The sequence below is a fragment of the Tupaia chinensis genome, unplaced genomic scaffold (assembly GCF_000334495.1).
Source record: "Tupaia chinensis unplaced genomic scaffold, TupChi_1.0 Scaffold000067_1, whole genome shotgun sequence".
NCBI lineage: Eukaryota > Metazoa > Chordata > Mammalia > Scandentia > Tupaiidae > Tupaia > Tupaia belangeri.
This window is the reverse complement of record NW_006159526.1, coordinates 3,204,606-3,220,093: the sequence shown is the minus strand read 5'-3', so window position 1 is coordinate 3,220,093 and position 15,488 is coordinate 3,204,606. Positions and strand designations below refer to the sequence as shown.

The 15,488-nt window shown below is 60.2% G+C and overlaps 2 protein-coding genes across 2 annotated transcripts in view; one reads left to right on the top strand and one right to left on the bottom strand.

The window, feature by feature from the left end:
- The window catches only part of ERCC2 (ERCC excision repair 2, TFIIH core complex helicase subunit), a gene marked incomplete in the record, with an annotated part of 22,335 nt that extends 10,419 nt beyond the window's left edge, over positions 1–11,916 (top strand). Inside the window, 13 exon segments of the mRNA XM_014583021.2 lie at positions 10–138; positions 2,509–2,627; positions 6,122–6,191; positions 6,281–6,350; positions 6,431–6,532; positions 7,772–7,835; positions 8,236–8,357; positions 10,005–10,097; positions 10,189–10,261; positions 10,510–10,580; positions 10,706–10,849; positions 10,959–11,102; positions 11,581–11,916. Coding sequence (XP_014438507.1) covers positions 10–138; positions 2,509–2,627; positions 6,122–6,191; positions 6,281–6,350; positions 6,431–6,532; positions 7,772–7,835; positions 8,236–8,357; positions 10,005–10,097; positions 10,189–10,261; positions 10,510–10,580; positions 10,706–10,849; positions 10,959–11,102; positions 11,581–11,673 — 1,294 coding nt within the window.
- A 14-nt stretch (positions 11,917–11,930) lies between these two features.
- The window catches only part of LOC102481464 (kinesin light chain 3), a 4,908-nt gene continuing 1,350 nt past the window's right edge, over positions 11,931–15,488 (bottom strand). Inside the window, exons 2-10 of the mRNA XM_014582638.2 lie at positions 15,252–15,364; positions 14,651–14,870; positions 14,250–14,337; positions 14,082–14,183; positions 13,527–13,700; positions 12,870–12,960; positions 12,754–12,794; positions 12,539–12,645; positions 11,931–12,348 (exon numbers count right to left, since the gene is read on the bottom strand). Coding sequence (XP_014438124.1) covers positions 11,946–12,348; positions 12,539–12,645; positions 12,754–12,794; positions 12,870–12,960; positions 13,527–13,700; positions 14,082–14,183; positions 14,250–14,337; positions 14,651–14,870; positions 15,252–15,364 — 1,339 coding nt within the window. The 3' untranslated portion in view covers positions 11,931–11,945. The remainder of the gene's footprint in view (positions 12,349–12,538; positions 12,646–12,753; positions 12,795–12,869; positions 12,961–13,526; positions 13,701–14,081; positions 14,184–14,249; positions 14,338–14,650; positions 14,871–15,251; positions 15,365–15,488) is intronic.

Genomic DNA, 15,488 nt, shown 5'->3' with positions numbered 1-15,488 from the left:
GCCCTTCCGGGGCTTCCTGCGGCGGCTGCTGGAGTTCGTCAAGTGGCGGCTGCGCGTGCAGCACGTGGTGCAGGAGAGCCCCCCCGCCTTCCTGAGCAGCCTGGCCCAGCGCGTGTGCATCCAGCGCAAGCCCCTCAGGTGCCGGCCCACGGGGGGCGGTCCCTGCGGGAAGGGCTGACCACCGATGGCCTGGGGTCACCATTTGCCCGTGTCAGCAGTGAGTGGAAGGCCAGGGGGCGTGTGGGACACGAGCTGGTCTAGTGGGGAAGGTCCATGGCGAGGTCGAGCTGGCCCTGGGCTCTGCCGACACCGCACGCTGGCCCAGCGCATTTGCCCGGAGAGAGTGTAACTGTGACCATTCACGGGCCACCTGCGTGACCAGGGCGCTTGCTTGTAGGAGCTAGCCAGGAAGGAGCTCGGAGCTGTTTCACCCCAGCCACAGGGCAGGGGAGGAACTGTGAGAATCAACTGGACGGGGCCTGAGGGAGCCCCTGGTGGGGGCTAGACCAGAGCCCGAGGCCCACAGGACGGGAGCTGGGGAATTTGCCCGGCCCGTCGGTCTCAGGTCTGTTCCCACCAGTGCCTCTCATCAGCACCCCCCCAGTCCCCTGTGCCTTTGATGGGGGTCCTGTCCCCCAGGGATAGGGCAGGCGGAGAATGGAGCCAGGGCAGGAGGCCTTCTGTACTCTTCCTTTGCCATTCCGGATAAGACATCGTCATCTCTGAAGGTCTGTGTCCTGCTGTGTACGGTGGGCAGGGAGTCGTCCTGTGCACTTAGTGGGTGCGTGTGGTTAGAGGAGGGGGCAGGAGGCGTGAGACTCGGCCCTGGGCCCAGCGGTGAGCTGAGCCTTTCTGCTCCAGATGAATCGCTCCCCAGTACAGGGTCCCTGTGCTGCAGATGGACCCCAAAGCTCTGGGGACAGGGCCACTGTCCATCACACGGCCCTGTACAGGGTGGCCGTGACTTGAAGCCAGGCTATAGGACCCCTCGGCGTGATGGCCTGTCTCTCAGATTGGAGACGTGTCAGGGCAAAGGGAGGGCCCTAGTCTCTACATTCCCCAAGGCCTGCTCTAAGTGGGGACACAGTGGCGACAGGATGGCCAGGGTGGCCTTCACAGGGCCCACAGAGGAGACATACTCATCCCAGATGGTGACCACCAGGGAAGGCAGGGCCAGGGTGGGGTAGTCCAGGGGGCACCTCCCTAGCCTGGTGGGGAGAGGACCGGCTCGAAGAAGCAAAGTTGGAGAGATAGCTGCTCGGTCTTCCCACCCGCCTGCTCCACGCTGGGTGCTCTCGCTGGTCCCCTCTCCCTTTCCTCTGGGGCCTGTCTGTCTGAGGACATTCTACTCCTTGTGAGATGAGGGCACGGTGTCACCGAGGGTGCCCAAGAGGCGGTGTGCGGTGCTGGGCAGCCAGGGCCGTGCGTGCAGGGTTCATGTCGCGGCGGCGAGACTGTATGGTTGTGCTTTCTTTTTTTTTTTTTTTTTTTTTTAACTTAAAAAGGATTTTATTTATTGAGGGCAAGAGGATGCAAACAATATAAAAGTCAGAAGCTTATCTGGTATTTTATTCACTTCTCTCTCTCCGCTTGTCAAATGGGAGTCAGATTTTCTTTGTACATTTTCTAAGGGTCCTGATCCGCTCATGAAACCCTTATACGGGGGGCTGCAAAGTGGGTTCCTTAAGTGACCCAGAGGGAGAGCTCCGTAGCAGGGCGGGGGCGGTACTCTGCCTCCTCCCCTGCTTCGTGTGTACTACAGAGTAGCCGTCGCGTGCCGTGGCCAGGCCTGCAGTTCGTGAGAAAAGGCCCTGGTCCAGGCCCTTCGTTATTCTGTCCACAGCCAGAGGGTCTTTTTTTTTTTTTTTTAAAGCCTTGATTCTTTTTTTTTTTTTAATATTTTTTTTTTTTTTTTTTTTTTTTTTTTTTTTTTTTGGAGAGATTTTCACTATAGGGCGCGTGCGCTCGCCAGACAGACAGAGAGGAAGTGAGAAAGCAAGCCACCAGATTCAGGACTCGAACCCCGGTCGGCCATGTGGGAGTGTCCAGCGCCTTAACCACCACGCCACCTGCTGGTCCCCCAGAGGGCCTTTTTGATTTTCCAAAAGCCCTGGGAACTCCTTTTCCATGAGCACTCTCAGGCCCTCCTTTGTCAAGTAGCCTTTGTCCCCAGCAAATCTGAAATGTAAAGAGCACGGTCTCCATGGCACGCTCCATGTGAGATGGCATTTTGGTGATATCTGTTGAAACCTTGGCGGGCAGGCAGATGTGGATGCCGGGCAAGCTGGGGCGCGGGGCGGTGACTATGGTTGTGCGGCTTTTGACCAGAACCTACACGTGAGGTCATGTGAGTACTCGGGGCAGTGACCACGTGACTCCGGATGTGCCATCGTGTAGCGGCGCCTGTTACCTGGGAGACAGGCGTGTGGCCATGTGCTCTGAGGGTGGCTGGTCCCGCTCGTGTTTCCTCTGACCCTTATGTTTGCCGACCCCGTCTCCCTTCACCAGATTCTGTGCCGAACGCCTCCGCTCCCTCCTGCACACCCTGGAGATCGCTGACCTGGCCGACTTCTCGCCGCTCACCCTCCTTGCTAACTTCGCCACCCTTGTCAGCACCTACGCCAAGGGTGAGCTCACTTATTCCTGCCTCGGAGGGTTCCCGAGGAGCCTAGGGGGTCGTCGATGGGACTCGGGCACGCAGGGCCTTGCAGGCTGGTAGTTTGGGCTCTGCTTTGAAGGCACTGGGAAGCCACAGACAGCTCGTGAGCAAGTGGGCCTCATGCTCGGGTTTTCACCTCACAGGCCCCTCGGGCTGCAGGGTGGAGGAGGATGGGGTGAGCCCAGCACACAGTGTATGGCGTGGGAAGGAGTTAGACCGCAGAGCACGGGGGTCCTGTCAGATTCTGAGCAGGGGAGGTGCTGGCTGGGATTTGTGCTTCAGGACGATATTTCTGGAGACCAGCCAGCAGTACTGCAGTTAAGCCAACTGGATCCTATATGGGCAACTTTATGGTTCAAGTTCTAGGCCCAGCAGCTTAAATCACGCCAGGCCCGCATGTGTGCATGCCCAAAATCCCAAAAAAGAGAGAGGAATGGAAGAGAAGGGACTGTGACATATTTCTCCCTCTCGTGAGTGATGTGCCTTCTGGCAAATTTAAAAAAAGAAAGGGACTAGAGGCAGGAGACGAGGTGGGGCCAGAGACCCGACCAGGAAAGGGGGAGCCTCAGCCAGGGTGAGGCTGCGGGGAGGGTACGAGATGATCTGGAGAGAGACGAGTCTGGAAGAGGCCGGGCTGTGGGGAGCCGGCCCTGGGGCTGGGGGCCGTGGAGAGTACAGAGAACGGGCTCAGGTTTCTGACGTGCAGGAGAGGGGTGCACCGAGGTCACTCTCCCCGACCACGGCTCAGTCTGATCCCCCGGGATTACTGCTCTAGCCAGGAAACCAGGTCAGGCCTGACGGGCTGCGGCTGCCCGGGGCCCTGGCAGGAGGACGGAGACGCCCCACCCCCCTCGCGATCTGCAGCGGGTCCGTGGATGCGCCATCTGTCTCCCTGTCTCCCCTCCCGGCCTCTGCCGGCCCCCATTCCCATCTGCCGACACTTCTCACTCTTCCCCGGGAGGCCCTCCCCACCACCCTCACTTCCATCTACCCTCCGTCATCCTTCAGTTCTCTGCTCAGTCGAGATGTCTCCTTCTCCAGGAAGCCCTCCCTGACCCCTGGCTGAAACAGGCCCCCTTGTTTGGGCTCCTCAGCCCCAGGCTCGCTCACTTTGAATCACTACAGTGTGGGAACAGGTCTGTCCCCCTGCACTGGGGCCCTCTTGGTCACTGCTGTAGCCACACAGGGCTGGGCATGGAGGACTTTGGTTTTTTTATAAAGTGAAACTGACTATGAATTCGTACATTCATTCATTCTAAACAGCACAGTGGAAGCAGGAGGAACCAAAAAAGACCTCGTTCTAACCCCCTAGAGCTTACATCCCAGAGGGGAAACCAGTAGCAAAGCTGTGAACCAGCTCAGGGGGGAGACAGTTCCAGAACGTGTGTTAGCCATGCAAACGAGTGGCCTGCTGTGTCGGCACGTGCTTGCCGTAGTCGGGGTGGCCGGGGAAGGCCCCTCTGAGGGGCTGTCACTTACTGAAGTCCCTGACGACCTTGGCCCAGGAGGCAGGACCAGCAAGTGCGAAGGTCCTGGACCGAGGGAACCTGCTGGGTTTTTGTTTTTGTTTTTGAGGGTGAAACTTTTTATTTTACTCTGATGCTAAAGTTTAAACAGAAAAACAGCCTTAGGAAAGTTTAATTTTAATGAAGTTTAGCTGTACACTGATTAGAGCCAACTCTGAGAAGAAATATTGATAATTGGAGAGGTTTTTTTTTGTTTGTTTTTTTGCTACAGAGAGAGACAGGAAGTGAGAAATCACCCCCCAGGGGGGTGGCCACGCCACAGTCCTTTCTCCTCCATTCTCTCGGGATCTTGGGCACGCATGCACTGGCGCCCAGTGTGAGTTTAAGCCACCGGGTCCGGGACGCGAACCGCGGTCGACTACATGGGAGTCCAGCGACATAGCCATTATGCCAACTGCTGGTCCCAAAATGTTGATAATTGGATATCAGGTGCATGATGGCTGGGAAGTCCAACATCCTGAGACGTGTGTCTGGTCGCATGTTACAATGTGGCTGCTGTTCCTTTTCTCTGCCAGCCCCTGGAGACATGGTAATTTACTCCCCTGCTTTGTGGAAGAGAAAGGCCATCTGTCCCCACCGTCATCAGTCAGTCCGGTTTATCCCAGGCATTTCCCTTCATAGGTTCACAACTCTTCAGTCTCAAAGTGGGTGAACTGGACATTTAGTTAACGTGTTTACATATATGATGTGTTTACATACATGATGCAGAATTACGCACCAGGGCTCGGGAGAATCGGACTCATTTCTGACTCTCCCTTCCTTCTCTGTGCCACCCACACCCCAGACCCCCACCATGATACCATCTGCTGGGGTTTTTTCAATTTTATTTATTATTTTATTAGTTGATTTGACCAGAGAGAGAGCGAGGAAGTGAAAAAGAAAGCCACCAGGTCTGGGGCTAGGACCATAATCGCCCATGTGGGATCCAGCACCTCAACCTTTGCGACACCTGCTGGCCCCTGGGTTTTGTTTTTTGTTTTTGGAGAGGTTTTTGCTATAGGGTGCATGCACTCTCCAGAAAGACAGAGAGAGACAGGCAGAAAGCGAGAAATCACCCCCCAGGGGGGATGGCCATGCCGCAATCCCTTCTCCTCCATTCTCCTCTCGGGATCTTGGTCACAGACACACACGTGCCTGGCTTGAGTTTAGGCCACCGGGTCCAGGACTCGAACCGTGGTCGACTACATGGGAGTCCAGCGACATAGCCATTACGCTAACTGCTGGTCCCTCCCTGGAATGTTGTTAAGTCAGAGTCTAGCTACATTGCGATCCTCCTGCCTCGGCCTCCCTAGCAGTGGGGACTGTGGGCATATGCCACCATGTCCGGCTTGTTAGGGCAGCCAGGAAAGGAACCCAAGCTTCCTGTGTGGCCTCAGCCACAGCCAGGACTGGAGGCCAGTCAGGAGGCCAGCGAGCAAGCAGGAAGAGGAGTGGCCATGGCTGGGTTCCACAGACGATTCAGGACCCAGGAAGACTATGGGGAGCCGTGGTAGGCGTCCCAGCAGGAAAGGGACATAAGTCACCTCAGGATGTCACAGGGCCCTCTGGCTGCTGGACCATAGCAGGGGTAGGTCCAGGCAGGAGGTAATGGCAGCAGACCAGGGTGGGGCTGGGGTACGTAGTTGGGTGGCAGGAAGGCTCTGGAGTCAGAGCTGCCCGCCGCGGTGTGCAACGACTCAGGATGGGCAAGAGAGGGCTGAGACCGCCTGGTCCTGGCCTGGGAGGGCGTGAGGGAGGATGCATTGGCCGCGGTTGGGATTGCCCGTGCGCAGGGATGGCCCTTCAGAGAAGCAGCAGCTTAGTGTATATTTTGGACTCAGATGCCAAGGTGGGGCTTGGGCACTGGCGTTGGCTCGTGGGGAGTACGGGTGAGCCACCTCCCCGTGGGTGGGGCTGTGGCCAGTAAGAATCTCACCGGCCTTCGCCCACTCCGTAGGTTTCACCATCATCATCGAACCCTTTGACGACAGGACCCCAACCATCGCCAACCCCATCCTGCACTTCAGGTGGGACGCTACTCCGGCGGGATGTGAGCGGACCACAGGGTGGGCCCAGCCCTGCTGGCCTGGCCTCACCGCCTCCTCTGCTTTCACAGCTGCATGGACGCCTCGCTGGCCATCAAGCCGGTGTTTAGTCGCTTCCAGTCTGTCATCATCACATCTGGGGTGAGGACCCCTCCCCGGCCCCGCCCGGTTCCCAGCCCTCCGCTGTCGTGCTGAGATCCCCTCCTTCTGTCTCTCTACAGACGCTGTCCCCACTGGACATCTACCCCAAGATCTTGGACTTCCACCCCGTCACTATGGCCACCTTCACCATGACGCTGGCCCGGGTCTGCCTTTGCCCCATGGTGAGTGGGACAGGACGGGCGGGCAGCACCCTTGCCCTCCTCGGCTTTCTCCACGGCTCAGGTGGAACGTCTCCGCTCAGCACGGGTTCTGGGCTCAGGCCTGGGCGACTCCCCAAGCTGCAGCTCTCTCAGCTGTAAGACAGGAGAGCACCTGATCTCCCAGGGCCGCGCAGATTTAAGGGAGGCCTTATGTAGCCCAGGGCCTGGCCAGCGGAGGCTCTCATCGTGGTTAACAGGCCCTGGCCAGGTCGTCCAGCTGCAGCCTTTGTAATCTGGTCTTCCCCTCGGCCTGTCTCCTCCGTAACGTGGGCCCTTCACCCCTATCTGAAGGAAGCTCTGGGGCCACATGTGCTTTGGAACCCAAAAGTTTCTAGACTTCAGAAATGAGGGACCAACAGATGGCATAGTGGTTATGTTGCCAGACTCCCACATAGTCGACTACAGTTCAAGTCCTGGACCCAGCAACTTAAAACTTGTGCCGAGCACGTGTGCATGCATGCGTACCCAAAATCCTGGGAAGAGAATGGAGGAGAAGGGATTGTGGCATGACCACCCCCCCGGGGGATGATCACTCGCTTTCTGTCTCTCTCTCTCTCTAGAGAGCATATGCACCCTATAGCAAAAAATCTCTTAAAAAAAACCAAAAGACAGAAATGAGGCACTGCTACGTGGGTGTAACAGCCCTGCAGGTCCTGGGCCCCTTCCTCCCGACTCATGTTTCAGCAGCAAACGGTTTTGAAGAGCCACGTGGAGGGGAAGCCTCTGAGTAGATCAGGTCAAGGTATTTTGCCACTGAGTTTTTGCCAAACTTTTAAAACGGATTTTGGGGAGCTTTTTTGCCAAAAGGCCATTTGGAATGACCCTCAGAGGTTGTGGAGGGGTGAGGCCCCCCACCACACCCCACCCCACTGCATGGTGGTCTGGAGAGGGTTGCCGGTGGGCCTGCGAGAAGTGTTCCGAGCTGACCCGCCTGGAGGCTGGGCCAGTTAGAGTGTAGTCGCTGGGCAGGAGTTGGCACAGACTCGGGTTCCGTTCTGTCTCTGCTGTTGATTTGCTGTGTGACTTCGGGCAGGTGCCTCACCCTCTCTGAGCCCAGGCCATTGGTGCATGTAAATAACAGGTAGCTAAGGGTTCGTTTAATGACATGGTGCCCGTGAAAGCTGAGTGGCACCTGCCGGAGCTCAACAAACACACCTTGGCATGGTGGCAGCTGCTTATACCCTCTCTTGCTTGCTCCAGATCATCGGCCGTGGCAATGACCAGGTGGCCATCAGCTCCAAGTTTGAGACCCGGGAAGACATTGGTATGCACCTTGGGGATGGGTTCTGTGGGTTCCAAGTGGGCGGTGTATCAGTCAGATGGGTTCTTGCGTGCTGTAACAAACATTCCCAGATCTCAGTGGCTTGCCACAACAGGTGGGATCATAGTGAGTGTGGTGAATTGTGTACTCCCGAGGGTACTCACCCGGAAGTGGCACGTGGCCGCTCCTGTCCTCATTCCCTGGCCATAGCAAGACATGGCTATGCCTGGGCCACAGGGTGGGAGGGAAGGGTCTCCCATGGCCTCATGCAAGGAGAGTGGGAAGAGTGTGAACAGCCCTGAAGAAGGCCTTGGTGGGACTTCTGAGAAGCCCAAGTTCAAGACAGAGTGGGGAGGAGGACCCAGTGAGCTTATGAGAGGGGCCAACCTTTGACCCCTGGCAGCCGTGATCCGTAACTATGGGAACCTCCTGCTGGAGATGTCCGCTGTGGTCCCTGATGGCATAGTGGCCTTCTTCACCAGCTACCAGTACATGGAGAGCACCGTGGCCTCCTGGTATGAGCAGGTACGCCAGCCCCCACCCCACTCCCTGTGAAGGCCTCTCCTCAGCTCTCGGCGCTGTTCCTGTGTGGTGGTTTTGTTCCTCTGTGTTTTCAATGGTGACATGTTTCCTACGTGACAAGACAGTGTGTATGACACATGAACACACCCTTGTGCCCTGACCCCACCACAGACATTAGCCTCTGTGGGCCCGTCCCTCAGTGGGATATTTCACTGCACAGGGACCACGCCTCAGCTCCTCAGCGCCTCGTTCCTGCACTGTTTTGAGGGTTACCCCATGACTATCCACACTGGGTAGCAGAGGTGACTCTGGCTGGGTGCTATGCTGTTGAAGACTAGGCTGAGACTTGGGGCAAAGACGTGAGAGTTTGCGGGACCCTCTTCTATGAAGTGAGTGGAGGAGGCCGTGGGGCATTCCGGGGACAGCTCTGGGTGACTGACAAGATGGCGTGGAAGAGGAGGCCACTCTCTATGTACCTTCTGCCCCGAGCACACCTCAGACCCGCTCTCCAGGGGAGTTTAGGGCAGCACTTGTTTGGGGTGAGATGAGTGAATTTGGCTAACCCAGGCATTGGAGAATGGCAGGTTTGGAGATAGAAATGTCATCTCTTTCGGGCAAGACATTGGCCTCGTCCTCGGATGGAGATGGCTTGTTAAACAGTGGGAAAGATGGCTTCTAGCCATGTGATCCCCATACCTTGAGTGCCTTTTGTGTCCTATTCGAGTCCTTTGGCTAATCTAAGGTCACTATCGAAATAGTCTCCTGTGTTTTCTTCTAGAAGCTCTGTGGTTTTAGCTTGTGCATCTAGATATCTGGTATCTCAGATTCATCTGTGTGTGTGGTGTGAGGTAGGGGTCAAGGTTCAATTTTTCCACCCAATATGGAAATTTACTTGCCCCTGCACTGTTTATTAGAAAGAGCTCTCCCCGGGACCAGCAGTTAGCGTAATGGCTATGTCGCTGGACTCCCACATAGTCAACTGCGGTTCCAGTCCTGGACCCGGTGACTTAAACTCACGCCGGGCGCGTGTGTGTGCGTGCCCAAGATCCCGAGAGAAGAATGGAGGAGCAGGGATTGCGGCGTGGCCATCCCCTCTAGGGGTGATTTCTCACTTTCTGTCTCTATGTCTCTTTCTCTGTCTGGTGAGCGCACGCGCCCTATAGCAAAAACCTCTCAAAAAAAAAAAAGGAAGAGCTCTCCCCACTGAATTGCACAGGTGTGTGTGTGTGTGGGCATGTTTCTGGACCCTACCTGTTCCATGGGGTTTGTACCTTGCATCTGTCCCACACCGTCTCTGTTATAGTGTCATATGTGAAATTTCCGGGCAGCCTCTGATTGGCTCTGCCAGGCTTAGTCAGCTCCTCTGCCAGTTTCTGGCAGTGGTAACCGAGTGACCTGGTTGGCCACTTTGGGCCACATGCCCGCCCCACTTATCTGGCAATGATTGGTTCTCTTCCCAGATGATAAAGTTCCCCAAAAGGATCAGATTAGACCCTTTCATCCCCTCTTCCCCATGTCTCAGATGGGCAAGCTGAGGCCCAGAGAGAGACGGTCGCTCATGCAGGAGTCTGCAGAGGAGGGGTAAGGCAGGGTGGCCATGCCTGACTCCATCTGCCAACCGCAGCCCGCCTCCCCGGTGTCCTTCCCTAGGGCATCCTTGAAAACATCCAGAGGAATAAGCTGCTCTTTATAGAGACCCAGGACGGGGCTGAGACCAGTGTGGCCCTAGAGAAGTACCAGGAGGTGGGTACAGGGGTGGCGCCGAGAGAACTGCTGGAGAGGGCCCAGGTGGCGGCCGCGTGACTCAGTGCCCTGCTCGGCCTCTCCTCCCCAGGCCTGCGAGAACGGCCGGGGGGCCATCCTGCTCTCAGTGGCCCGGGGCAAAGTGTCCGAGGGAATCGACTTTGGTGAGTGAGCAGGCCCCGCCCCTCCGGCGTCTGCAGAGGTCTCTGGGACTCTGCCCCCAGCCATGTCTGCGCCCTCCAGGGACCACCACCTACAAGCTGGGCACATGGAGGGTCCATCCCCGCACACCTGGCAGGGTGCCGGGATTGGAGGGTCCTCCCTGCCCCTCCATCCCCGCACACCTGGCAGGGTGCCGGGAGCACCCCCATCCCCTCTGAGCAGCACCGTAACTGTCCCCGCCCCGCCGCAGTGCACCACTACGGGCGCGCCGTCATCATGTTCGGAGTCCCCTACGTCTACACCCAGAGCCGCATTCTCAAGGTGCGCAGCGCCTCTCTGGTGGGCAGGCCCGGGAGCAGACCGCGATGGTAGGGCCTTGAGGGTTTGTGGAAGGGGCTGGAACGGGGAGGAAGGGGCTTGGCAAGGACTCCTGCCCTCACCTGCAGGCGCGGCTGGAATACCTGCGGGACCAGTTCCAGATCCGCGAGAATGACTTCCTCACCTTCGACGCCATGCGCCACGCGGCCCAGTGCGTGGGGCGAGCCATCAGGGGCAAGACAGACTACGGCCTCATGGTCTTCGCCGATAAGGTGTGGGTTCAGGGGCCCCGGCCTCCCAGAGCCAGCTGTTTCCCCATTAGTCTTCCGGTCAGATGCCCTCAGATCACGCCCCATGCCCTCTCTCCTGCCTTGCTCAAAGCGCTTCGCCCGGGCCGACAAGCGGGGGAAGCTGCCCCGCTGGATCCAGGAGCATCTGACAGATGCCAACCTCAACCTGACCGTGGACGAGGGCGTCCAGGTGGCCAAGTACTTCCTGAGGCAGATGGCACAGCCCTTCCACCGGGTGAGCACTGCTTGCTTCCCTTCGGCCCCAAGGCTGAACTCTTCCTACAGGAAGGGCCCTTGGTTTCTCCCCACTCCCCCAGCCTAGCCTGAATACCTGCTTTCCTGCCCTCAGAGAGAGATGCCAAGAACTGGGGGACATTCAGGGCCCCCCACAGTGCCAGTAGGTGGCCCAGTAGCTGTGCAAGGACAGGGAGCCTCTGGGAGGCAGGGGCGAGGACTGGGGTGAGGAGGCAGTGTGCTCTCTGGGAGGGGGCTTGGGCAGGCTGGTGGTCTCTCGGCCGCCACCTCCCTCCAGCCTGCCCTGTTCGTGGACCCACGCCGCGCGTTACAGGGACGGTCCAGACCTAACATCTGGTCCTAAAGGCCTCCTGTTCCTCCTGGCCCAAGAGGCGCGGACCTGTGTCCTGGCTGGGTGTTGGGAATGCGGCAGCCGTGGGCCCTGGCCCCCTGGCACTGCCCTGTCTCTGTCCCCCCAGGAGGACCAGCTGGGCCTGTCCCTGCTCAGCCTGGAGCAACTGGAGTCGGAGGAGACATTGCGCAGGATCGAGCAGATAGCGCAGCAGCTGTGACTCCGGGGTGGAGCCGTGGCATGGTGGCTGTGACAGGGCCATAAACGCACTCTGACTCCCGTGTCTGCCGGCCCCGTCCCAGCTGGTGGCGGGCCCCGGGGAAGGGCCTGCAGAGAGCTGCGACAGATTTCCTCACGGCCAAACCCACAGCCTTTAATACAGCAGGGGAGGGCAGCAGGGAGGCCCAGCCCCCCGGGGGCCCCCTTCCCTCTGCCCGCCCCACCCTTCCTGAAAAGCTGTGTCCCAGGTGTGCGGTCGCCCTCAGCGGGGGCTCAGGTCCTGGGTGCTGGCGCTGAGGGTCCGAGGGGCCTCGCCCAGGTGCCGGCTGGGAAACTGCGGACGGACGCAACGGGCTGATTGGAGGGGTGAGGGGCAGCCACGGCCCTGCTCCAGTGGCACTGTGGCCGCTGCCCACCCCATGGCCCCTGTACCTGGTCTGGCCTGGCAGCCAGCCTGTCCCTCTCCTGCCTCCACCCAAGTAAGACCCATCCCCTCTGTCCTGGGTGTGTTCCAGCACCAATCCGGCCCCAGCTGGGCAGCTCCACCTTCCCGACTCTGGGCCTGCCCACATGGCCCCTATCCCGCCCTTGACTGGGTGTCCTCCGGCTCACCTGGGTCCCGGCAGCCCTCTGTCCGTCCATGTTCAGCATGTTGAGTGACACGGCTCTCTTCATCCTGGACGGAGGGGCCGAGGAGGAAATGAGGGGACCCCAGGACTGCGGCTCCCACCCTGGGACAGCCTTGTGGGACTGTGTCTGATCTGTATATGTCACGGGCAGGTGGGAGCCATGGGCGGTTCTTGAGCAGGATGGCGAGGACGTGGGCTGCCAGCCTCAGGGCTCTGCTGAGCTGATCCCACACTCACCCAGCTGCTCCTGCCAGCCCCTCGCCTCGGAGCCGGGAGACCAGCTTCTCACTTCCTCGCCGGATAGACTCGCGGAGCTTGGAGAATGAGCTGCTCCGACGCAGGGCCTGGGAGGGGGAGGGCGAGGGCGTCAGGGACTCCCGGTCAGGGTCAGTCCCCAGCCCAGTCTGTGCAAGCCCCAACCCACCCGGAACCAACACCAAGGCCACCCTCACCTGCTGTTCTGTGTCACCAGCCGTGGCTCTGTTGGGGGCTGCTGGGGGGACAGATGGCACAGTTGAGGTGGGGACAGCGAAAAGCCCCAGGCCGGGTGGAGGGTGGGGGTGCTCACCGAGAGGGGCGGGCAGGGCCTCCCTGCTGAGGATCTCCTTGTACAACTCCTCCGCCTGCTGGTACTTGTTCTGCTTCAGGTAGGCTGAGGCCTGTGGGCAGGGCAGGCTCTGGTGACCTGGCCCAAGTCTGGGAGCGCCCAGGGACCCCAGTTCCAGCCCTGCCTCCGGTCTCCCCTGCTCACGCCCTGGCCTTGCCTCCTGGCTCAAGGCCTACCCACAACCCCGGGGAGGCCTCAGCTTAGAGCAGAGTGGGTTTGGGGTGTCCACTTCCTGCCTGGGGACCTCGGGCAGGTGACTTCCTGTGTCTGAGCCCTTAGCTAACTGCTGCGTGGGTCACGGGCACAGCCCCCTTGAGCCTCAGTCTCCTTGTGCTCAGTGGGCAATGCGGTCCTGCTGGGGTGCTCCTTTCAGGTGTATGGGGCAGGTGTGAGAAGGGGCCCCACGGCCTGAATAAAGGGGCTCCCCCTCGCTCTGCTGTTGTTTCCTTTCCCGATGCTTCTGGTCCCCACCTCCCCTGTGTGTACCCCCAGCACACTCAGGGGCGGGAGCCGGCAGGTGGGCACCTCTGAGGGCCTACCCCCGGTAACCCCGCCTGCGCTCAGCCAGGAGTGCCCTGGGAGGACCCCACCAGCCCGCCCGCACCCCGGTAGCCTCACCAGGTTATTCTTGGTCTTGGCCACGTTGGGGTCGTGGGGCCCGCCCAGCGCCTGGTAGATGCTCAGCGCGCGGGCATAGTGCCGCTCCACGTCCTCGAACTTGCCCTGGTTCTGGCAGAGCAGGGCCAGGTTGTTGAGCTGCTTGGCCACGTCTGGGTGGTCGGCGCCCAGGACCTGGGGTCAGGGGTCTCAAGTCACCAGGTTAACCAGGACTGGTGGGCCATTGTCATTGCCATGGGGGATGCCAGTTAGGGACCAGGCTGAGAATGCCACCAGGGTGAGGTAGGGGCTGGGGATTAGTAAGGTCAGGGGTCATGGGGTACAGTGTCAGATGGGCGGATAAAGGTTGGAGGGTGTACCGGCAGTCACGGGGGGCGGAGGGCAGGACCAGGCTGGGGGACATCTGTGGTCAGGTCGGGAGTCCAGCTCAGACAGGCTCACAGATGGGGGTCATGGGACTGGGTGATGCAGGCTCAAACTGGGGGCTCACGGCATCAAATAGAGGGGTCAGAGGCCACACGGGCGGACATTTGGGGGGTGGGGGCGAGGGAGGACCTTCTCTCGGATCTCCAGGGCTCGCTGGCACAGGGGCTCTGCCTCCCGGTACCGGCCACGTTTCCCGTAGAGGACAGCCAGGTTGTTGAGGGTGGCGGCCACCTGAGGGCAGAGGCACAAGTTAGGGGGCAGGTGTGGCCGCTCCCCGCTCCCTGGGCGCCCACTCACCGCGGGGTGCTCGGGGCCCAGCGTCTGCTCCCGGATCTGCAGGGCGTCGTGGAGGAGGTCTGTGGCCTCTTTGTACTTGTTCTGGTCCCTGGGGGGAGGCCATGGGGATGGAGGGGGCTGCCGGCTGCATCCCTTTGGGGTCCCTTGTAGGTCTCCTCATAGCCCCCGAGTCTCTAGCGCTGGTCTTGAACCCCCAGATGCCTGTCGAGCCCCTGGCCACTCCCAGTCTCCCCGGCCAGTTGTCTCTGGTGCTTGCACTCAGACCCCTGCCTGGATCTCCGTCCTCTCGGGCTCCTTGCCTCCCTCCCTGCACCCCAGGGTGCCGTGTGTGCAGAGGAGATGCTGCCGTCCTCCACCCCCACCCAACCACGAGCCCTCACGTGGCCGGCTGCGGGCCTCACCGGTACACCAGCGCCAGGATGTTGAGCATGGTGGCCACGTCGGGGTGGCAGTGGCCCGAGCTCCGCTCCAGGTCCTCCAGGGCCTGGCGGCACAGAGGCACGGCCACCTCGTAGCGGCCCTGCCCCGCGTACTGGATCACGAGGTTGTGCAGGGTCCGAAGGCGGGCGGGGATCTCGTAGCCGCCCTGCTGAGCCGCTGCTGCCCCTGCCGCTTCGGGACCTGGGCAGCGCGGGCACCGGTCACTGCAGGCCCGCCCTTGGCCTCTCAAGGGGACACACACCCCAGAGCCACCGCACTGCTCCACCTGGCCTGGGCTGACTTCTGAGGTCGGGAGCCCAGGCACCTAACCGGCCTGGGGTGTGAAGACAGCTGCCCACCATGGAGCGCGGCTCACGGGGCCATGGCCACCGCGCCCAGCCTCCCTCGCAGCTTCCAGCCATGCTTCCTGAGAAGCCCGCCTGCCCTCACCCGCAAGGCCACCTGCGTCATCCTCCCAGCTCTGCCCTGCCCTTCCCTGCCCCCGCTCTGAGACCTTGGGGTCCGGCAGATCAGGGCTGCCCCCAGCCCTGCTGTGCTCCCTGGCTGTGCCCCCACACCCACCTTTCCTCTCCTCCTCCTCACTGGGGAACAGGGAGGCCAGGCTGTCTCGGCGAGGGGGGGACTCAGGCCGCTGCTGGGAGGACAGGAGAGTGGGGAGCCGTGAGGGTTGGGGGCTTCAGGGAGGCAGCAGGGGTCTCGGGGCTCTCCTAGAGGGTGAGAGGGACCTGGGCTTTGTGCAGCAGCTACAGGGGCGCCTGTGGAAGTTCCGGGGGGCCTGGGGATTTGGGGGCTCTGGAG